This window comes from Ostrea edulis, chromosome 8 (assembly GCF_947568905.1).
Source record: "Ostrea edulis chromosome 8, xbOstEdul1.1, whole genome shotgun sequence".
Lineage (NCBI taxonomy): Eukaryota > Metazoa > Mollusca > Bivalvia > Ostreida > Ostreidae > Ostrea > Ostrea edulis.
In genome coordinates, this window is record NC_079171.1 from 12,185,251 (window position 1) to 12,210,405 (window position 25,155).

Genomic DNA, 25,155 nt, shown 5'->3' on the forward strand with positions numbered 1-25,155 from the left:
AGCCCCTTGCACTGAGAAATTAATGGAAGGGATACGAAAACCCTTAAGCATAGTTATTGCCCCTGAAAGTCTCCAATATCATTATCTAAGTTTATAACTTTTATATTTAGTTAGAGACATGGGATCACTTGCATTAAGACCGATGACTTTTGACCTTTAAAATGAGGTCAATGTCAAAGGTCAAGGTCATCATCAAAATTATTTTTTTTCTATGTTCAAGGTCTTTCAACGTATTTTTAGCATTGATAAGATAACCGATAGTAACCGAAAACCCCATAACAAATTATCGCCCCTGAATGTTTTGATTAACATGTTTTAAGCTTATAGCTTTTACATTATTAATATAGATAAAGACACGGGATCACTTGCATTAAGACTGATGACCTTCAAAATGATGTCAAGGTCAAAGGTCAAGGTCACCGTAAAAATTATATTTTTTTTATTTTCAAGGTCTTTTAAATATTCTTAAATATCTCTTTTTAAATCATTGTAGGTGGAAAGCCCTCTAATTGTTCGCGAACAATTAGGATTGCTAGTTATTATTATTATTATAACAAATATGTTTCAGAATACACCCGATCTGTAGCGCTTCATAATCAATAGGTTTTACAATATGCCCCGATCTGTAATATTTTATAATCAATAGGCTTACAATACGGCCTATCTGTAACACTTTATAATCAATAGATTGTACAATACGCCCGATCTGTAACACTTTATTATCAATAGATATTACAATACGCCCGATCTGTAACGCTCAAGACAATACGCCAACCATTTCTCAAAAGTGCACGATGACCGATATTCATTATCAGTCGGAAAATCATGACTCGTCTACGTGTGATATGGACAGTACTGTATTTCTGTGTACATAAACGTAAGTTATATTACTTCAAAAACACTGAATATACCGTCATTAATGTTTAGGGGTTCATATATCCAGTCCCTTCCTTCGTATGGATATCAAACAGAAGTGGACAACAGTTGGGTATACACAAAACGTCGATTACAGACAATTCAGTCATAATATCAAATGGAAGACAATATTGTCCTAATATAATATATAACAATACCCGGTGATGATAGAAATATTTCGTAACCTGATTGGAAATCACTTTCAATTGTTTCCGTATAACAAGTGTTAATGTGTACATGTTTGTTCTGAGAAGAACGGTATCGATCAGTCTTCCTTATCATCACCTTTCATATCTACCTTTTGCCACAGAGTTACGGAGAGAACATATTTGAGATTTAGTTTGCCTTTGTTATTCCCGCTCACTTTCTGTCAGACACACACACGCAATTACTCCACCTCTGAATCTACGATCCCGGAAGTATGGAAAACACATTCATGAGCTGAGGATATGTAACAGCTGTACTTCTAGTGGTTTCAAAAAGGCTCGTACATAAATAACAGGGTTATACATGACGGTGCAGTTCCTCAGTTCATACAACACTTGGCAATAGTTTTATTTTCAATATGTCGGAAAACAATATAGACAGAAGAAAATACAGATAAAGTGATTTGGTTTAGAAACAATTGATTTTCAACAGAAATTACTCTATGGTTTTCTCATATTACAAATTCAAAGTTCGCTTCATTGGATGCTTGCTCCCTTCGTTATACGCTAGTCGGTAGAGGGTACGTGTTATAGTGCAGTGATGTGTGTCAGTCCGTCCTTTTATTCGTATTTCTCTTTCACATATCGACCTGAAACTCCCTGTGTAAATTCACCGAGAGTTATCTAGATTATGTTGCAGTTTTGATCTATTTCAATATCCCTTGTAGGAGTTTTACCTCTTCATTTCACATTATCTGGTGTGTCCAGTGTCCGTGTTTGCCATATCTTAATTGTGTACTTCTTGTAGTGAGTTATCAGATTAATCACTGCTCGTTATCCTAACATAAGTTATACAACTTATGGCTGAAGAAAAGGCCTTACATATTATGTCCCGTTACTGGTTATCTTGTTATAGAATGCCGAGGGGATCCGAGTTAGAATAGGTCCTCAGTACCCCCTTGATTGTCGTAAGAGGCGACTAAATGGGGCGGTCCTTCGGATGAGACCGCAAAAACTGAGGTCCTGCGTCACAGCAGGTGTGGCACGATAAAGATCCATCCTTGTTCAATGGCCATAAGCAAAGGCCTCAATTTTGCGGCCCTTCACCGTCGGTGGTGACGTATCAATATGAGTGAACTATACTCGAGAGGTATGTTACACAATACTCAATCCACCAATCTTGTTATATAAATAGTGCATGGTAGTGAGGAATGAACCATGTTTCCTCCTCCCTTACACATATATTCAAACGTTTGAGGTTTGTGCAGAACATATGTTTGCTTGTTCTTTATTATCAGACAATTGTGCAGAAAATTTCCCTGAGTTCCCTCTTCTTTTGGAACACGATGCTAAATACCGGTGGTGTTATGTTGATTATTTCCATACACATGATTTACATGCCATCATGGACCGGTCATGAATTTGAGCCCCAATCGTGCCATGACCGCTTCAAACCTAAACCTTTCACATAGGCAGTTGTTTCTCATTCGCCAAACACTGGTGTTTAAAAGTGAGGAACACAAAACGGAATTCCCGAGTGCTAAACATAGGTTTAAATTAACTAATAACGTTTCAATATGAGTTGTAAAAACATCAACGATACGTACAAGAAACAGACAACTACTATGCATTTATTTACAGGGATACTTGCTGCTGGGAATAACCAATGTGGAGACTGGGTTCCTCTTTTAGAGTCATGCTATCTTTTTTCCGACACCAGAGCTACATGGGGTGCTGCAATGGTTAGTGCGTCATAACATAGTATGAAATGAATTATGTCCACTTTACTAATATCGCAATTTAATTTGAGAGATTTGTTAATTTCCGAAAGTTTGATGTCAATGCTTTTCAATAAAATATGCTAACTGCTTTACAGGGAATCTGCAGAGGATTTCATGCCGATCTTGTGTCTATAGAATCAAATGACGAAAACCTGTTAATAGAGGGACATTTACAAAACAAACATCCGCATGGTATGATGACAGAGAAATATTTACATTTATCCATTATCACCAGTATGAGATAGATTAGACTCATTTGAGATTTTTCTGTCTCATTATCACCAGTGTGATATAGATTTTACTCATGCGAGATTTTTCTGTCTCACACTGCTGCGAAGTCAATGATTTTGATGGCATAAAGTTTCTATGATTTACGTTACATCAAAATTGGTACCGAATGAGTTTTACATTATGACCCCTGCGTCGAGGCCTCTGCTGGTGGACTGTTAGTCCCCGAGGGTCTCTACAGCCCAGTAGCTAAGTACTCTGTTACTAGCTTGAAAATACGGATGTATATTTAATTGCTGTTATAAAATTTAGATATTCATTTAAAAATTAAGGATTATCTCCCTCTTACCCTTAGACGAATTTGACTCCACTTTTTTTGCACACTGTTTTTCCCTATAATAGCTCTAAAACTTCATTGTTATTTCGAATTTCAAACATTTCAGTTCAGTATCACTGAAGAGACATTATTTGTCGAAATGCGCATCTGGTGCATCAAAATTGGTACCGTATCAGTTTTACATGATGAAGTAAAGTATTTTAAATTGTTTTCTTTAATTGTCAATTTGATATAGGTTTCTGATGTTTTGTAGTTTACACACAGCGTGTAAACCATTTTCGGGTAAGCTCGTTCTGCCTGTTTTTTGTTGTTGTTGTTGTTGTTCGTTTTTTTTTTTTTTTGCGTAGAAGTTCAAATGAAGAATTCAGTAATTTTGATTTTTCTCCAAACTCCTCAATTGAAACCCTAAATTGTGGGTAAAATGTGAGGAAAATAGTTATTACATGTAATACGAATGTGGGATAGGGAAATTCCACCGACGGTACACGATTCGCAGTCTAGGCTTTGCTTTGTCTTTTGTACTGATTTGATACGCAAGAGCACGCTGTTCGCATGATGAATTTAATGAAATTATTCTCGTTTCCCGGAAATCAAATCGTTTCCTCGAAGTATATTGTTAAACGGCATCATGCCACCTCTTCATATTGATAACTTTTTTGTATTTCATTACCAGCGGAATGAGAAAAGAACATTGGGTCGTTTATGAGTCACGTGGCCCTTTAACTAACCTGTGGTGCACGATTCCAGAAATTTACAATTTACATTTCTGTTCTCGCAAAAAAAAATAAAAGCTATGTTTCAGAAGTATTGTTTTACTCTCCAAAATCAAAAAAGATCGTTAACAGACGATGATTGATGCCGATCAATATCATTATTTTACCTAACTGACTAGGGCGGCTTGAACGAGAGGCTCACGGGCCACATGACTCATGCCAGGCTATATTAAAGGAGTTCAACAGCTGGCCTTTATAACGATAATTTCAAAATAATAACACATTTCTCATTCACTGTTCTTATTTAGTAAACTTATATTATTTTGGGACCCCTATTGTGCCCTCCGTGAGTTTAACGGCCGTCATTTCAATAAACTGTTGGTTGGCTGGTTGTATATTGTTCAACGTTCAGCTCGAGAATTTATGCGGATATCTCATCATTATGGAATAAGAGCTGTACAATTCAGGCCTAAGCTTGGTTTTGTACCACACCTTTTGTGATACGGGACCTCGATTTTTGCCGGCTCATCCGACGGACAGCCCCATTCGTCTCTTATGCCAAGCAAGGTGTAGCGAGGATCTCTTCTAACTCGGGTATCATCTAAGGATATGTTACAGTGTATTTTTATTTTGCTTTAAAGGATTTTAAAAAAACAACCTGCCCATCCTGTGTTGTAAATGATCCCTCCCTATTTTTATGTCACCTGGGTTTACTCAAATGACCTAATGCAATCGGATGTTGTCCGTCGTCGTGCGTCTTCCGTTAACACTTGAACATTTTAAAAGTTCTTGATAACTACTATTCCAATTCTTTTCAAATTTGTTATGAAGCATCTCTGGAACAAAAAGGGGCCTAAATTGCAAATTACAGGACCCCTGCACCCCTAGGGCTTTTTTTAAGGCGGGGCATAAACTGCCCAAAATTAAATGATTTTCAAAAGTGGTTTTCTTTAGAACCGCAGATGTGTAAGAAAGATTAATTAAAATGCGTAATGATGTAGAACATGAAGACCAATACAACAACTGTAAATTCCATGATCCACGAGGTAGAGGTTTTGACCCCAGAGTGGGACCATACTTCCTACATAGAGGTTATGTGTAAAACACTTAAATGACATCTTTACTGCTATTGATACTAAATTGAAACTAAACGGATATTTATAAAGAGCAGGTAGTCTTTTACAAAAATTGTAAATTAGATGATCCCCGGGGAAGGAGCTGTGACCCCAGGGTGGAACCAAAGTAAGTATGTTATATTTAGTTGTAAGTCTGTTGATACTGTATACAATCTAAATGCATAATGAGGAATAGCAGAAAGGAATGTACAAACAATTGTGAATTTCACATCCCAGGGTTTAGCCTGTAGGATGGGTCCAAATTAATCATATCTTTTGACGCTTTGATGTTAATACTCCCATTATATTTTGTAAAACTTTTCATCAGTGTATGCACTTTTTATGGCATTGAAGTTTTAAGAACGCATCTTGTTTTATAGAGTTGATGAACATTAGAATTTAGCGTAGGTATTCGGAAGCGGATTTTTTTTCTAGATTTCAACCTGTTCACTTGTACTCAGGTGACCGATAAGGCCTATGGACCCCTTGTTGTTCACCACATTACGAATTCTCCCCTCACGTCATAGAGGGGTCGAGGAACAGGAAATGAATGAAGTTGAGAGCCAAAATGGTTTTTGTGAAGTGTTGTTGAAATTGGCCAACTGGTACTTCAGAAGAAGATACTCAAATGATCCAAGCCTGTTTTCAAATGGCATTAATACTTTCTTTGACAGGAGACATGAATTTCTATTTCGTGGGAACAAAGTCTATTTTGTCGGGAACAAATTTTATTTCCTACAGTTGAACCTTTTAAATATCCCATCTGTCCTTAAGCTTCTAAATCTGCATATAAACATAACTACCACAAACGGTAATGAATTGGCTATAAAGGTATATTACTCATCATAACCGAATTTTAAAAACAGGTGTTTGCAACAACATTTGATAGGGGGTTTACTTACACTATCAAAGGTCACTTTTAGTCTCATTTACATAGATGCTGACAAAACAGCAGCTGACTACTGGACCGGTGGAAATGATATTGAATCTGAAGGAAATTTCAAATGGATCGGATCGGAGCAGCCGTTTACGTATACAAACTGGATGACTGGACAGCCTGATCCGGCGGAACAGGATTGTGTGGAGATTCGCGGAGTCAGCAACTTTAAGTGGCACGATGAAACTTGCAATCACTCGCACTTGTTTATCTGTGAGAAATCGTAAGAACCTTTTGTTCGTTCCAGCAAACAAACGATTTAAAGATAAAAAAAAAAAAAAATAAACTTACGGTCGTTCCGCAAACAAACATTCCAATGATAAAAAAACAACTTACGGCCTCTCAGAGACCGGAAGATGAATTTGTATGTGTATTACAATGCACAATGGTGTGTGTGATTACCAGGCAGACTTACGATTAGATGATGCTTGGGTCAATGACACATAAATTAACCAATCTATTAAAATTTAAAATTTAAACAAATTAAATATATACATGTATCTTATCAGTTGCAATATACTACCATTTTCAAGATGACAAAGAACACCCTCATTGAACTGGTTGCATAACGTTATCTGATATATTTCTACAATATTATTCAACTAATAAAATTCTTATTTAATAATTGTAATGATTTTAGCACGTATAATTTTCCAGTTCGAGCAATAGTACATATTGAGGTTCACACAAATTATACAACACAGATGCTGGTCAGCTCCAGTGTACATAACACATATTTCTGTACGTAGCTATACATGTATTTTGTGTTGGCAAATATGCACTAAAGCTAAACTAATTTGAAATATGATGTCACATTCTGTTTATGAGCTCTTCTAATGAGCAACCAATTCATCTGGAATTTACTCTTCACCTTATGCTGCTGGCGTCCCTACATATTTACAGGGCGTAGAAAAACACATGGATGCTAATATAGAAAGTTTAAGCTGATAGAGTAATTTAGCAATTTGACTTAAACTAAAAGTCTTACTCTAGACAAAAGGTCTCAGTCTTCAGAAACCCGTGGGGATCCTGTTTAGAATAGTCCCTCTTGCTTGTTGAAAGAGGCGACTAAATGAGGCCCTTCAGATGAGACATCAGAAACCGAGGTACCCGTTTCTTAGCAGGAGTGTCACGATAAACACCCTCCCTGCCCAGAGGCCGTAAGCGCCGAGCAGAGGCCAAAATTTTGCAATCTTTCACCGACAATGGTAACGTCTCCATATGAGTGAAATTTTCTCGAGCGTCCGTTAAACAATAAGCAATCACTCTTCAGAACTACAATGTAACCCTTATCCACAATAGATTTAATACAAATTGTCGAGATTGATTTTACAGGGAACATGTAAAAGCTGCTCGATATATTTTTCACATTACTATACAATTAAAGGAGAATATGTATTGACTCATAATCTGCATACTATTTTTTCAACAAGAGATGCAATACCAATTTCATCGTACCAATTAATAATCATTGAAATCAATGCAAAATATATTTTACATTATAATGTTTAAAGTAACAGAAGCAGAATCAGTTGTATGTTGTGAAAATAAACAGACGAGCCTTATAATTAATAATTCATATTAATTATAAGGCACGTCTGTTTAAAATAGATCCACTAATAGTTTTATTCTTATTTCCACATATGTAGTCATATAAATATGCGAATGTGTTACCATTCAATATTCCCGTCCTTATAACACCAACAGCCGTCATATGAAGTTGTATTACTATAGCTTGAATTATGATTGAGATATCACCCGGGAATCCTATTTCTGTTTGTATTTACTATGAATGTGCACGAATAAATTAATGTTCAGGTCATTCGGAAATCCGCCTAAATGGGTCAGATAGGCGGACAAATATATCTTTATAAATATCCCTCGCTTTTGCTAAATCCGGGGAAAGTTAGTGAGATGTTGATTGTTACATCGTCATTTATCTCTTTCAGAATGGGTTCCCCGCCAGATATCATCGGCTGAACTCCCCGATATTAATAGCAATCACTGTACATGGAATAAACACACGGTATATATTCAGCATTTGTATTGTGTATCATTTCGCATTGTTTCTAATAGAGATTTCTAGCGCGATTCACAAAATTTGCCTCGAATCCAAATCCGTTCATACTGACCATGAGTAGCTCAAAAGTGATGTTCATTTCTTAAATGAATGGTCATCGTGTAATTGATATATACTAGCGGGAAAAAAAAGAAACTGCATTACAGTATTTAATATATGAAAAAGATTACAATGATTTTTTATTTTATTTTTTGTTGTTGTAATACTGTTAAAAATGTATCCGGTAAAACATTTCATAATCCATTATTGTTAACGTCGAATAACGTCAATTTTAGCACACTAGAAAGACACTGGTAATCTAACTTGAATTAAGAAAGTCAATAACGCTTGTGACCACCATCTGCATGCACGCATGCTTGACAACGGCGCCTCATTGATGCTACTAAAGTGTTCAGAATAGCCAGAGGGATGTTATTCCAGATGTTGGTTAAAGCCTGGTATAAATCACCAATGTCACTGGCTGATTTGCTAAACGGCGTAGACGTCGTTCCATTTCATCCCAGACGTGCTCGATCGGCGATAAATCGGTGGAAACAGCTGACCAAGGCAAAACATCGACATTCTGTTGAACAAAAATGTTCCTGACTACACGTGCAACATGTGACCTTGCGTTGTCTTGCTGCAGAGTGATGTCATTTTGCTATCTCTGTATGAAGGGTACATGCATCTCATGGCGCTGAATTTCGTTCCGATAGCGTACGCCGGTGAGAATTTCATTGACAATTTGTAGAGGGGTCCTTCCACGTGCTGTTTTCCACCCTACATTATAACGCTACCTCCACCGAATTGTCGACGTTGCACAACACAAGTGTCATAGTACCGCTCCCCAGTGCGACAATACACTCTACAACGGCCGTCACTGCTATCCAAATGAAATCTGGATCCACCAGTAAATAGAATATTGGCCCAGTCCTGTATTCTGAATCGCAGATGTCGTCTGCATCACGCTAGTCTAGCGATACGATGACGTTGAAGCAGTATTGGTCGCACCGCTTGACGTCTTAGTCTGATGTGCTCGCTCAGACGATTATGCACAGTTCTTGGACTGATTGGAATGCTACGAGCTGTCAAACTTGCTGTCTGGAAACGATTTCTCAAGTGCACAAGTCTAATGTGGTTGTCTTGTCGACGCGACGTCATACGGAAACGCACAGGACGTGGTCGATGCCGAGTGTTACCAGATTGTTGAAAACGTCTCCATAATAACTGGATGGTGTTCCGATGAACTCCAAAGTGTCTTGCTACGATATGTTGTGCCATTCCACCTTAAAGCATCCCAACAACACGATTGCGTTGGTTTTCGCTGAGTTGTGGCATGACAGAAGGGTAAATTTTGTCAAAACTAAAGTGTTTTCCGTAACGAATAGTGTCCAAACAAAACACTTTTTACTTCAAACAGTATTGGCCAGTAAAACTCGTGCGTACGAACACTTCAGTAAACAACATGTGTTCACTAGCCATGAAAAAATCCGTACATCTGAGTGGGGTACTACCGATATTATTAAAAAAACATCACCTTTATAGATTGTTTAGATTTTATAAATATAAACAATAAATATAGAAAAATTATACTAAATATTATAATGCAGTTTCTTTTTTCCGCTAGTACACATTTACAAGCATACCAGGGCGCGCAAAACCAGAGACTGCCCCTTCATTTTCTTTACAACCTCCATTTTCCTTTATTTTAACGAAACATCATATATATTGTCGGATTGGCCCCAACCCTACTCATTTGGTAGTTCTTAGTAATGAATGGTGAGAAATGTACCCTTGAATGGACTGATGAATTGAAAGACGTACGAAGACCTCTCCGTTCAAATTAGGAATATGAACTATGGGCAAAAAGAAATCTTTAGGTTCCTTTTCTGCTTGTCGACATTCTAGAAGATAATTCGCCCTCCGGTTGAATACCATGTTACGTGTCTGCGTACTATTTTAAATTCTTTCAAAAATAATTATTCAGTCGTCATCGATAAATTCAGTGGCGACCGCAATTGGGTTAAATTAATATTGATTATATGCCTTGGTACCTACCGGTCTCCGTACGAACTGGTTCAAATATACATCATTACATATACCTTACCGACGGAGGCGAATCCAGTATTTTGGAGGGGCAATCGGAGGGTATAGGAACCGTTGTATACTATACCCAATTTATATAAGTTTATCAACAGAGGTTCTTTTAATTATTCATATAGTAATTTGTAAACGGCGAAAAAAGTACAGTTAACGTTAATGTAGCATTCAAAACAAGTCCGGGATCTGCATTTAGTGGGTCAGGGGATTTCATAATTTTTATATAAAAAATTCATTGTTCTTAATTTCATTTTTACGAATAACAATGTCCAAAGAAGTTTTATTGATATTAAGAAGCTACATTTTACATCCTGCGGATTTTGGTGCAAGAAATCTGCATGCCACAGAGAATGATACAAATTACTAAACAGAATAAGCAACAAGTATCATAGCCACCGCAAAATTGAAGAAACAGAAAAAAAGATTCCAATATACGGTAATTGTTTTTTAAAATAATAATTATATATATATATATATATATATATATATATATATATATATATATATATATATGGTTTGACCGTTGGACCGAGCGAAGCATGATATGGTCATTGGCGTGTTCCAAGTGATAGTCACAATTCTGTTCAGTACGGTAAATTACAATTCATTTAAAAATATGTTTTATCTATGAAATTTCCCTTGCGCTAAACGCCCAGTATCAAAGGTGGATATCTATGAGGATAATTACAGGATCCGCCTATTCCTTTGACGCGGAGAATATAGGACCAGCCGACGTTAACCGTGCATAGTGACGTCAGATGTAGCCTCGATTTTTTTCTTCGTTTTTCAAACCAAACAATTATAAACAATAATTCATTTCAAAATATGTATCACTTATGCATTTTTCCTAGCACTAAACGCCCACTAACATCTAAATATTAAAGGGGGTATACGAGGATAACAGTTCTACAGGATCCGCCTATTCATTTAAAGCGGGGAATATAACACCAGCCAGCTTTTAAATCGAGGCAGGCTACTGAATAAGAAGTTGATGGTGCAGGGGTTTCAACAGTCGTTGGAATCAGCAATTTTGCAAATTGTATGGTCGTTATAACAATCTAGTTTGCCCATACAACCTATCATCGGGTCAAATGCTGTCTGAAGTGTTTCATACCGATTGTTAGGCCTTTGTTTTTAGTTTAACAATTAGTTACAAACGAAATCGAAGCAGGCTACTGACAAACAAGTTGATGATGCAGGTGTTCCAACAGTCGCGTTTCAAACCAGCATTTCGCAAATTATATGGTTGTTATTACGATCTAGTCTGCCAATGCAACCTACCATTGGGTCAAATGTTGTCTGACGTATTTCATACAAATTGTTAAGTCATTCTTGATTCACTGATTTTGACTACGGATAATTCCGTTTACCTCATCAAGTTATAAGGTTCACGATGGTTATAACCGGGCGACAGAGGATGCTTACTCCTCCTTGGTAACTGATTCCACTGCTGGTATATTTAGGGGTCCTTGTTTGCCCAACTTTCTATTTCATATTCCTCATAGACATTATGAGATTGATCACAGTTCGTTATATTCACCTTTCATACAGTGCATTGAATTAAGGGAAGAAGGTTTCATAGTTGGGGATCTGGGGAAACATTTGTTCCTCATAAAAACGATTTTTGTTGTTTGATGTTTGATACTGGTAAACTCGATTTTTAACACAATGCTCTCAATTCAGTTCAGAAATGCAGATTTTTTTTCTTTGAAAATTAACCGTGATTTGAAAACAAAATACTTTTAAAAAGCCTCCGCTTCTTATCAAAACTGAATATTAACCGCGGCTCATTTTCAGGATATCAGGTTATAGCACAAGCAAGACTATACATATTTTCTGGATATGTCAAGAAGGAAGATATGCTTTTATTTCAACGCCTTCTCGCAGATGAAATTCCTCTGTCTTTCACATTTTATGTCATTCCACTTCCCAGATTCTTTCAGAACTGCACAGACCTGGTTATCATTACTATCATTAGGCTGCTTGTTATTCCAGTTCGAGTAAAGCAGAGGCGTTTTGCTAGACCTCCATGTAAATTCGTTCTCTTTGTCCAGGTCATTGGCACCAATCCAGAGAGCTTTATAAATAAAACAATATTAGCATTTAACGAAAATTCACGCATCTGAAGACGTAGATAATTAATATACATACTGTTAATTACCACACACTGTTTATACTGATACCGAATATCATGTTGATGATAACAAGAAACCTCAGTACTCTGAACAATCATACAATCAACGTTTTTACTATATAACCTTTACTTAAGCACATACATTATTGTATGAATTAATGTGTCATCTACACCAAAAGAAGTTGGCAAGAATATTACCAGGCTGATAATATGAGGCTCAGATAAACAGAAGCAGGGAAGTTTTCAATAAAATTCTTTTTAGTAGGGTATGTCCGATTAAACCAATTTTATGTAACAAGTCCACGAACATGTTTATGGATTTCTATTTAGTATCGATGTACAAACAACTTGAGTAACGCTTGTCATGATAACTTGCCTGCATAACGTTTAACGTTTTTTCCTTCAACAATAGATGCACAAGAAATATGTTCATAGTGTCTGAATGCCTCGCCCGATGTGACATTTGTTTTACAATATGAAAATAAGGGGCTTATTGGCCACATCGCTCACCTGAGTCATCATGACCCATATTTGAAAATTCCCCATGTATATTCGCATGTAAAATTGTGATTCCCTATTGTGGCACGAACCTTGTCCCGGTACCATGCTTTTTACTAACATGAGCGTGCACTATATATATTTATACATGTATATATATATATATATATATATATATATATATATATATATATATATATATATATATATAATATATATATATATATATATATACATCACAATGCTACCATGTACACTGAACTTGTCTGGACTAGTGGTTCTGAAAACAAAATTTGTTTAAAACTTTTCCCTATACATTCGTATGTAAAACGTTGATTCCATATTGTGGTCCCGAAATCCGGTTGACTACAATTGTATGCTTCTGTTATCGAATTTTGGAGTGATATTTTCTTTTAATCGATATTAGTAGGTACAAAAAAACATCGTTTTATTGATTAGGTATGAGTTTAACATTGAATTCGACTTGCAAGTATTTAAAATTAGCCCGAGAATGCCTCTTCTGGCTGGAGGCGGTGAATTTTCCAGTTTACGTAATGGCGTCGGTTCTGACGTTTTCCTGGCACAGTAAATATCAAAATCATAAAAAAAGCCAGAGAAACATCAGATAGTGCTGCCTCATTGCCAATGGAAAATGAAATTATTTTTTAGGTCACCCGAGTAAACTCAGTTGACCTATTGCAATTGGTTGTCGTCCGTCATCTTGCGTTCACAATTGAATTTTTTTTAACTTCTTGAAATTATAAATTACTAATCCAATTCTTTTCAAATTTGATCTGAAGGATCTTTGGAAAAAGACCATTTTTTAAAAATCTAAATGCATTGTGATGTAGAGAAAATTGTAGGGATTCTGACCTTAGGTTGGGATCAAACTTAGAATATAGTGTTTATGTGTAAAACATTCAAATAAAATCTTCTTTAGTGCTATTGATACTAAATTGAAACTAAATGGATATTAGAAGGAATAGGTAGTCATTTACCAAAATTGTTAATTTCATGATTCTAGGGGGTAAGGGATTGGTTTCAGGGTTGTGTCAAAAATTAGAATACCGATGTGAAGGATTTCTTTAAGTTTACTGTTACACTATAAAATCTAAATGCATACTTAGGAATATCAAGAAATGATGTTGCCTGATCAGAATATAGGACTCACGACGGATGCGATTGGTCTACAGGGGATGCTTACTCCTCCTAGGTACCTGATCCAGCCTCTGATGTGTCCAGGGTTCCACCCAGGGTTCCACGTTTACCTAACACTCTATTTTGTATTGCTTAGGAGTTTTAAGATTGGTAATTGTTCGTTATATTCTTTCATGTATAAAAATGGTGAACTTCACAGCCCAGGTTTTTTACTCTAAGATGGGTCCATGTTAGTAAGATTTGTTAATGCTAAAAACAGATTGATTCACGATTGTTGAAAAAAATATCATTTTTGATGTTAAACATTAAAAATATAACTCATTTAATGTTAACAGCCAAACTTTTACACTTCTGGATGGGATAATAAATGCAATATTTTAACCTTAACTATGTGTTATGTAAACAAAAACTCGAGTCGTTTTATGTAAACAAACAAACCAGTGAGATATCAATTTTGTAATATAAAGCATCTTGATGTTGCATAGTCAAAAATATCGACTTTTAGATGACACATTTTACCCAGAGAATGTTTGAAATACGATAGATATAATAAACTTAAATTGATACCCATTTCTTTTGAACAATAACATATTGCAATCTTTAATTACACCGCCGCGGTGGTCTAGAGGTTGGAGCGTTCGCCCCGCATGCGGTTGGGTCTGTCACGACCGGGGTTCGAATACCGGCCATGACAAACCTACGTCGTTAATACAGGTAGTGACAGTTCCATCACCAAACGCTCGGCATCAGGTGGAAATGTGACGGGTCCTCGGAGATGACCTTAAAACGGATGCCCCGTGTCACAGTAGGTGTAGCACGCTAAAGAACACTCACTGCTCAATGGCCGTAAGCGACACACAAAGGCATTTAATCCCTTCACTGATCTTAGTGACGTCTCCATATGAGTGAAACATTCTCGAGAGAGACGTTAACCAAGATACAGTGAATCAATCAGTTGGGACAAATTCCAAACAGCTGCACAGTTTATCAACTGATCTGATTTGTTAATTTAAACTTTACGCAATATATACTCCTAGTCCTGTTTCTGAAAGGGCAACTATTTCTTTCTTTAACAACTTATGGACTTTATTCATGAATAACGAATGGCGATTTTACGTAAAAAGTACGACCATCAATGGACAATGACCAGACGCTAAAAAAACAGCATTTCTAAAACTGCCAATATGTAATTAAAAGGAAGGTGAAGTGATCAATTTCATAACTCCTAAAATCAATACAACATAGATAGTTGGGCAAACACGATCCCCTGCACACACCAGAGGTGGGATCAGGTGTCTAGGAGGAGTAAGCATCCCCTGTCGACCGGTCACACCCGCCGTGAGCCCTATAACTTCATCAAGTATACAACCAATCAGTGATGCAGGGTGTTACCAGGAGTGATTGTTTGGTTTACTCACCGGTTATCGAACCTGTTTTCATGATACAATCTCGAATCCATGAATTTTCCTCAATCGAGTTAATTTCTGCTAAGTATCCACCGTCAGAGCGGCATTGTTTCTGTAATGAACGATTTGTGTTAAATTGTAATAAAAATGAGGATGTAACTACCAATGTGATTCGGAAATGTGCATGCTTTATAGACCCCGAGTCTAGCTACTACTCCACTTCCACGGAAATTTACGAAACGACTCTGCACGGGAGATGAACGCCTTGCACAAAACGCTGCCCGCTTATGAACGGTCTGCGCGACACGGGGGCATGCCTTGTAAACGGTAGGTGTGGCTTGTACGTTTGCTTTTTTTGGGGTATCATTTGGTTCGTTCTGGAGGTGGTTTAAGCACGAAACAGCTGCTGCTAATTAAAACAAGAGTCCCACATGCCGTATCGGTCACCTAAATATTAGTTATATCTAGCACTTGTCCCATGACCTATGCTATCTAGGAGAAAGATTCCTGTTTTATATATTAACTACATGAAATCCTGCACAAACGCCTGGAATCAAAATCAAATAATATTGAATAGTGGAAAAAAATTATATTGTAAACAGTGGACTGATTTCTTGGACATTGTCATCTAGTGTACCACCTAATTTCGGTAAAGTGTTTTAAGTTATATAAGTCGCAAACTTCCCAGATTAGTCCGGAACATTCAATATCTGACATACTGGACAGTGTTCGATTTATTACTTACTTTCAGGATCTGTGTCAACACAAAACATGTTCAAGCAAAATTTTTAAAAAGTTGTGTTTATCCATATGTTTGTACATATCAGTCACTGTTAATAAATTATTTCTAAAAGTTAGTCGTAACAGTGATTTTTATAATCACGAAAAAATTAAGAACATTCAAAATATCAGAAAATATCGATGTTTCAGATCGTTGGTCTCGGGAGAGGGTGGGTGTCCTTCGTTGAATGAGATGTATATAAGTACTATAGTTATAAATCTTCATAACATGGTAAATATGGACCTAGTCAAAACCATTATAAGTATAATTAACACTGACCACAATTTTATGCTGATCATGTTGCAATCGAATCGACTGGCCGATTCGATTACAGCATGATCAGCATAAAATTGCAAAAAAATGGGAGTAAAGTGGCGGATCTAAGCCAACTGTCTTTTCTTTTCTTAATTTACAACTTCAGATAATGTGAGATGAAATTAATCAGTTGTTACCGATGCTTGATTTTGATCTTATAGAAGAAATAAGTTTTGATAATTGTTGAATAAACAAATATGCCTGTCCATTTCTTTAATCCGTGATTTTAATCTTGAATCAGACAATTTTCAGAATAAAGCGAGGCAACATCACAACCAATCGCACACTCTCGGACCAGAATAATTACCCTGGAGTTGCCAAATTCACAATTTTGGTCCATAGTTTTCTGCTTTTCCTAAATAAAAGGTGAAGATAACGAACGGTGATCAATCTCATAACTCCTACAAGCAATACAAAAAAAGATAGTTCGGCAAACACGGACGCCTGGACACACCAGAGGTGGGCTCAGGTGCCTATGCATTCAAACGCACTGTACGACTACATAGGTCAGAAGTGGTGTAAATCAAATATGGATTCTAAATAATTCTAAAGAACTTTTAGTAAACTTTTCTCAAATCAACAACATCAGAACGTATGAATTTTCAACACTTTGCACAACCATTCCTCACGTCGACTTCAAGACTAGACTTTTTGATATTTTAAACAGTTGCCTTTTCAACATATACACTATAAATACCATGCTTATCCCTTCCTTCGAGTCAGGATATCCTTACCATAAAGACTCTTCTTACCAAATTTGTAAATAATTGGAATGGTAGATACCAAGATGTTTCATCACTGACCATTTTGACCCCAGCATGATACCTCTGGGATCACCAAATCTACAACCTGCTCTCACAAATATTTTTTTCAAGTTTCAATTTAATATCAATTGCGTTAAAGAAGATGTTTTTTGAATGTTTTGCACATTAAGGCTATTCACCAAGTTTGACCCCGCCCTTAAGTCAGACTTGTGCCACAATAATCATAAAATTTACAATATTGGTACATACCTTCCTGCTCTATATCACTATGCATTTAGTTTACCTTACACATGTACGGTTGTAGAGAAATAAGAGTTTTGAGAATGTGTCATTGTTTGACCGTTTCCACCGTCCCTAAGACCCCACGAGTGCAGGTACCTTAAATTCTACAATATATCCCCCTTGTATGTGTGCCCACCATGTGGACACGGGTGTGAAAAGAATTGGTCCTCAGCACCCCCTTTGCCTGTCGTAAGAGGCGACAAAATAGGGGCAACCAGTTTACCGTGGCTTGCAACCCGAAGGACGGAGAGAGGGAGGCTGGTGGCCGAGGTATACAGACACTGGGGTTGATATTGTCTGTTGACCAACACTCCACTTTGTCCCCGACTTCTACTAGACGGGAGGTCAAGTTTGACCCGAATTGATCAATCGGCTGGTCATGCCGATCTGATGATATCTTCTTAATATAGTATTGATGTACCCGCAACGTTATTCTTGGCATGATAAACGATAGAACACGATACACGCACAATGGAATAGGATACACGCACGATATATGATACATGATAAACCTGATAAAAGATCTTCACGATAGACCTGATAAACGCAAAACACGATAAATTATTTTCACGATAAACGGAAAACCTGATAGAAATGTTGTAAATTTAGAAGCAATTTAGACAGAACGAAATTTTGTTACCTTGATAATAATACTGAAGGATTTCAATATTCATTATACACCTAAATCTTATAATTTCTTTAATACACGGTCGTACTTTAAAAATAATAATTTTTAATTCAATTTTTTACGCCATCACAGCTAAAATCAGAAAACTAAACTATATACGGTTTTTAATTCATTATTTGATATTTATATGCATTTCCCCAGCCAATGATTCTAAAATTATATTGTCACCTAATGTTTAATAATAAACACAGGGAATTAACTACATGTAATATAATGCAGTGGTATCATGCTTCAGTAGCTCTCTTATTCTAATGTCTATTATCTTGAATGTGATATAAAGCCAAGTACTATTTTGTGTGTAGCGAGGAGGGGGTTATCTTGCATCAAACTCTAAATACACCGGTCATTAAACAATTACAATTATTTTCATCATGACCGCTTAGAAAAATCCACTGCACTGCACCAAATATTCATACGTTAGATATGTCTACACCATGAGTGATACTTGATAGTCATATGTAATTGGAACATATGTATTTGAATTGATATCATAATAACAAAAAAAATAAATAAACTACGGGGAAAAATAAACAAAATCCGGCTTTTTGTAAATTTACAATTTTGAAACGCTTAAAAATATTGTGTGTTTAGTATGTAAAAAAAACCAAAATTCAAATAATCATCAAAACCGGCATTAATTTCCAGTATCTACCCGTACGACTATTGGTACATGTACAAAGTACAAGTGCAAGTAAAAAACAACAACGACAACAACTGAGTCGTGCCGAGTTGAGCAGACTTTTTGGAGATGCAACACCATTTCACCCTTTTAAAACGTAATCTTCTAAATGTGTGAAATACAATGTCCCTGAGAATGTTTGCAGTCAAAACACGGGTGATACACAGACGCGCACAAGTTCAGTAATGGGTATATAAATAGAACACAGGTGGGGAAAATCGGAAGAAAAAGAGCCTTTATTAAAATACATGTATATGTAATACACAACGTAATTTACTGATTTTTCCTTTCAAATCGGAACGTCCTATTTATCTGATAAAGTTAATTACAAAAACAAATTTCTAAACAAGCAAATGTTTATGAACTTCAGATGAAGGAACTTTCAGATTTACTGTCCCCGGTTTGCTCGGCAAACCACTGCCTACTTTTCATATTACTTAGAATGAAATTGTAATAAACTTTCACTCTCTCAGGACAAATAGTTCTTCTTCAGCCTTAAAATCGAGAGCTTTATGTTCTCCTTCAAATATACTGTCTTGTCTCGATTCCTAAAAATAGCTTCTATAACAAAAGAAATAAAGCTTTCGAAATGTATCGTACTTTTTCATTAGATTTAATATACAATCCCGATATTTTCCGAAGCTACACGATAAACGATATTCACGATAAACGGAAAACCTGATACGCGCAAAACACGATACACGATAGACCTGATAAACGCAAAACACGATAGAAAACGGAAAATCTGATAAACGCAAAACACGATACGATAGGATGCACGCACGATATGATATGATACGCGCATGATACGATAGATACACGCACGATAGAACACGATATGAATGTCAAGAATAACGTTGCGGGTAATGTACGTGTAATACCCGTATAATTAGCGTTCCTGTTTTTGCAATTGTCCAAATACACCAACATTTTCATGTCGATATGTATATATCAAGCGGTGGTTCAGGGTCAATCAGGTAAATCTTATCTGAGTATAGATTCTTTGTATCCTCTTGGTGTCAGTCTTACATTAAGTCCGTTTGACTTGACATCGTCCATGCTGGCACTCCCAGGCGGGCGAGGAGCAAGGAATTTGAAATATTATCAATTCTACTATGGCTACTTAAAAAACCGTTGTTTCTCAACATCTTTAGAGACCACTCTAAATGATGAGCAGATTAACCCTGTTACCGAGCACTGACCCGTTTTATCACATTTGAAACAGAAATAGCAGACGAGCAGACAAAACTTCTAAGAAAGGTCTCGCCTTTTGTTATACAAAACGGTTCTACAAGGAATAATTGGAACTGCAAAATCCGTCAAAAAGTTGAAATATGGAGCTCTTCTTATAGAATTAAAAAAAAACCAGCATTCTACTTCCTTGCTGAGCTTCAAAGATCTAGCAGGTATACGTGTCATTGGTAAACCCCACTATGAACTAAATCAAAGTAAAGGCATCCTTTTTGACAGAGATCACTACCTAGATGACATTCCTGAACAGGAAACCCAAAAAGAATTGGAACCCCAGGGAGTGATCAATGTCAAAAGGTTTACAAAAAACGGAATGAAAACATTGAAGCAACAAATACTTATTTATTAACGTTTGGAATGCCAATACTCTCAACAAATATCAAAGTCGGGTTTTACCAGATGAAAATGGAACTGTTTTACCAAACCCGCTGCGTTGTTTTAAATATCAGCGATTTGACCATAGGCAAATAAATTGTAAAGGCTCTGAAGCCTCCTTCAGGTGTGGTGAAGAGGGACATAGTGGAAAAAGTTGCAACAAGAAACACAAATGCAAAAACTGCAAAGGTGACCACATGGCCTCCTCTAAAAAATGTCCAATCTGGATTAGAGAAAAATAGATACAAAAGATTAAAGCAGACAAACGCTTAACTTACTACGAGGCCAAAAAAGTTTTCAATATGTACACTGTTCCTAAACCGAATCTGGCATCATATGCAACAGTGTTAAAATCATCCTCAGTGTCGAATCAAGTCTCTGAGAATGATTTATTCCCACAGACCTCTGTGTCAACAAAAACAGTGTCTTTGTCTTCTAAGAACAAAGGTACACCACATTTAGGGTTCGCAGCTAAGGTTGTAGTTGTGACCAACACAAAGTCTGTAGCTGCAACGTCTGTGGAGCCTGTAGCTGTAGATACCATCTAGGAGACGTAACTCATCTCCTAAAAAAATAAATCAAAACAGCATAGCGATCGGGTGCCCAAGGCATGCGAAAGATCCCGTCGCTATGCATACTGAATTTGGAGTTTCGGAGGAAATGGAGTATACTCCATCACACTCATCATCACGAACCCGGAGTTTTTCTCCAAAAAAATAACAAAGGGGGATATCTTCGGTAACAAACAAGAGATCATGAATCATCTAACATTTATTCAATGGAATTGTCGAGGTTCTAAAGTAAATTTCAATGAAATATCGTTAATCATTCAGAACCATAACCCGGTGGCCATATGTTTACAAGAAATACATCTGAAAGATACATATAAGATAAATTTTAAAAAAAAACATACTATGCATAACCATTACGCTCAAACAGACAGAGCCTCTGGTGGTTTTTCAATAGCAGTCCATAACAACTACATTCATAGCCAAATTAACTTGAAAACAAATCTCCAAGCAATAGCAATCCGTCTTTCCCTTGTTAAAACAATTACCCTTGTTCTGTATATATAGGGGCTGTAAGTCTCGTTTCTCGTCACTTCCGGTGAAGCGTTTCCGGTGACAAACAAATCAGATTCAGTATATACGAGTATAGAATTGGGCCATGCCAACTATACGTCCGAAAAACCAATCCTTATGCGTAAATCAGAGAACGCTGTGTACCACAACCATTTGTTATGTTCCTGTTTAACAAGTTGACGTATATTGTCAATACAGTGGTTCAAGTGTCGATGGAGAACAACCAGGTAACTGCAAGTATACGTTCATTTCCACCTTCATGAATGATTATTCGATAATTACGCAATTCATTTGTACTGTTAATTCAACTTACTTCTTCTATTTTAATTCAAACAACTAGGCCTATTATCGTTATTAATTAGACATACAAATGTACAATGTAACTCAAGTAGATAATTTTATGATGTGGCTAAAATTGAGGGGGGGGGGGGTGGGTTATGGTTATATTATTGCCCTTTACTTCACTGGTTTTTATTATTATTTAAGCAATGTGGAGAAAATAGTATTATTAAGATAACTTGATTATCTATGGCTTGATTATGTTTGTAAATATTTAGCAAGAAATTACAGGGGAGGGGGGGGGGGGGGGCGGGCACTTCTTGTCTAAAGATATAAGGAGTTAAATACCAGAGAGAGTAATTTCAGTGGTAGATAATTTGTAGAATGTGTATCTTCTGTACGAGAATAATTGACGCCTCTTTATTGTGGATTCTATTTTTATAGTCTTCATTGTACATTATATATAAACTTTTTCTTACATTTAGAATTCAGGAAGAGTATTTTCTCCCTCAAGTCCAGCCAATCTTATTATCACCTGATACAGGACTAGCTTTTGTGCAATATGCATCATTGTGTTTCGATTGTTTGGACTACAGCCGACTGCATGCGAATTCTCCGGATCATGAAGGACTCTTAGTGGACAAAGAACATTGCAAAGTGATATAATTTTATTGCTGCAACTTGATTATTTGGAGAACAGCTGACTGCAGAATTATCTGGGATCATAAAGGACTCTGAATGGACACATACCATTAACAGAATTATACTTTCAATATTTTCATTCCTGGATGGATTTAAAATCAACATGTATGATAAAATATACTTAATAAAACAATAACAATCAGTAGTGCATTTTTATCTATACTAAACTATTTGACACACACGTTTTATTTTATTCATAAAGGATTTGCAAAAAATAATAAATGAAGAAAATTATATCAAATAAAAAAAAAACAGTGCTTAATTCCAGTCGTGGGTTTTGTGGGAATTCTGCTGTGGAGCACATGTTGATCCTGTATACTATTCAAAGTTGAAAAATAAGTGATTGCACCATTAGGTGTTACACAAGTCACTGCTTTGACGGTAAGTCAGCACTTACAGGAAATGTATGTCATGGTGTGGGTATCAAGGTGTCCGGGAATATTTCAAGAGACTGGTTTCAATGGCATCTAACCTGACTAAAAAAATGAAATAGAAATCATTTTCATGCAATACGTTTCTCTTTATCTCAAGGAAATTATTGTAAGTCTTAAATCAATGCCACATTCTTGAATTTAGTTTAAACTAATATTTTTCTATACATAAAACTGTGTTTATACAATTTGAAACTGGTTTAGGAGAGAGGATAGAAAAAATTCAATGCAGATGGAGAAAGTTTGTTTAATAATAATATTCCCAGTAAACTGTGAATACAGTTGTACGAACCTTAAAACATAACATATTACATGAATGTTATCAAATTATAACACACACACCCCTTTTTTCCACAAGTACCAACCGAATCTCAATGAATCCACTTTCTAAAAACAATAATTTATTGTTTTTTAATATTAAATACTATCACTTCTTTTTGAAAATTGTGTAAATATTACATTTATCAAGGTTTAGCTGCAATAATGTAGCCCTCTCCGAGTTTATTAATCTGACCCCCCCCCCCCTTTTTTTTAAGGAGAGGGATATATTATTGCAGCTAATCAAGGTCATGCACGCACGACGCCGATAAGAAATCAGTGATGAAGTTTTATTGTATATGTCATGGAAAGAGTACTATTTAGTAGTGCTACAGCTGCTGTGTCTAGGAATGTTTTTTGTAAAAATTATCTCTATAGATCGTAAAATCAGGCTCCCTTCCCCTATAAACATTTCATTTATACAATTTCAAGCGTGACTGCATGTGACGTATAACTGTATACATTTTGATTTGTGGATTGTAAATAAATACATGTAAATCTATTTATATTTACTTGAGCGTATATGTAACTAAAGACTGATGATCGGTATGAAGGCCCTAGATGTGGTAACAAACAAAACCAAGATATTTATATTTACATTGTATCTAATGGAAATCAAGTTTACTACCGGTATTAGAATGCATTTATACTGACCTGCAAAACTTTCTCCATAACGTCCAATTCTTTCCATCGTCCAAAACAACGATAAAAACTGCAGGATATTTCCAACTTGTATGATTTCATGCAAACCGTAAAGGTTTGTTTGTCACCGGAAATACTCAAATATCGCGTCATCTCGTTTGCGAGCTTACAGCCCCTATTCCTCCAAACTATAAACTACAATCTCGGGAACTTGTATATTTAATACAACAACTTCCAGCTCCTTTCTTACCGCTGGGCGATTTCAACGCCCATAACCCGCTATGGGGTAGTGACAAAATAACAGATAAAGGTAAAAAAAAAAAAAACTGGAAGATGAAATGTCTCACCACAATATCTGTATTTTAAACGACGGCTCTAACGAGTATCTTCACCCAGGCAATGATTCATATTCTTCAATCGATTCTGATCCCTCTTTACTTTTGTATTTAAACTGGTCTGTACATGATGATCTGTGCGGAAGCGATCATTCCCCTATTATTGTTAAAGCAAATAATCTTCCAGAAAACAATCCTCTTAAAAACCGAAAACTCGACACAGCTGATTGGCCATGTTTTGAAGTTCTTTGTATGCAAGGTATCGCAGCTAAAACTTTTGAAAACCATCCAGACCCCATTCAAAAATTTACTGAAACTTTATTTCAAATAGCACATAAATGCATACCTAAAACCTCGACAAATTCTACCAAAATCAAAAATCATGGTTTACACAAGAATGTAGTGAAGCAATTAAAGCTCGGGAAAAGGCAGAAAGACTATTCAATGGATCACCAACTTCCTTAAATCTGAATATTTTTCACATATATCTAGCAAAGGCTCGTAGAACCATGAACATAAGTAAACGAAAATCCTGGAAAACATTTGTATCAAATCTAAATTCGCATTCTCCTATGAATAAAGTTTGGAATGCGATAAGGAAAATAAAAGGAAAAGGTTCCGGTAAAGCATATCAACACCTAAAAGTAGGGAATCAAATAGTCACAGATAAGAAAGACATATGTAACAGTATAGCTAATACTATT

The 25,155-nt window shown here is 36.2% G+C and overlaps 2 protein-coding genes across 3 annotated transcripts in view; one reads left to right on the forward strand and one right to left on the reverse strand.

The window, feature by feature from the left end:
• Positions 1–791: 791 nt before the first annotated feature.
• LOC125662859 (perlucin-like) lies at positions 792–8,209 on the forward strand. The gene is made up of 5 exons (XM_048895213.2): positions 792–877; positions 2,703–2,803; positions 2,938–3,034; positions 6,173–6,395; positions 8,122–8,209. The coding sequence occupies exons 1-5, from the start codon at positions 826–828 to the stop codon at positions 8,150–8,152; spliced, it is 504 nt and encodes a 167-aa protein (XP_048751170.2). The 5' UTR covers positions 792–825; the 3' UTR covers positions 8,153–8,209.
• A 2,644-nt stretch (positions 8,210–10,853) lies between these two features.
• Positions 10,854–25,155, reverse strand: part of LOC125662641 (mannose-binding protein C-like) — a 31,781-nt gene continuing 17,479 nt past the window's right edge. Inside the window, exons 5-6 of one of the 2 annotated variants that reach the window (XM_048894927.2) lie at positions 15,540–15,639; positions 10,854–12,408 (exon numbers count right to left, since the gene is read on the reverse strand). In XM_048894927.2, the coding sequence (XP_048750884.2) occupies positions 12,197–12,408; positions 15,540–15,639 (312 nt within the window). In that variant the 3' untranslated portion in view covers positions 10,854–12,196. The remainder of the gene's footprint in view (positions 12,409–15,539; positions 15,640–25,155) is intronic. The other variant, XM_048894928.2, reaches the window with a different exon arrangement.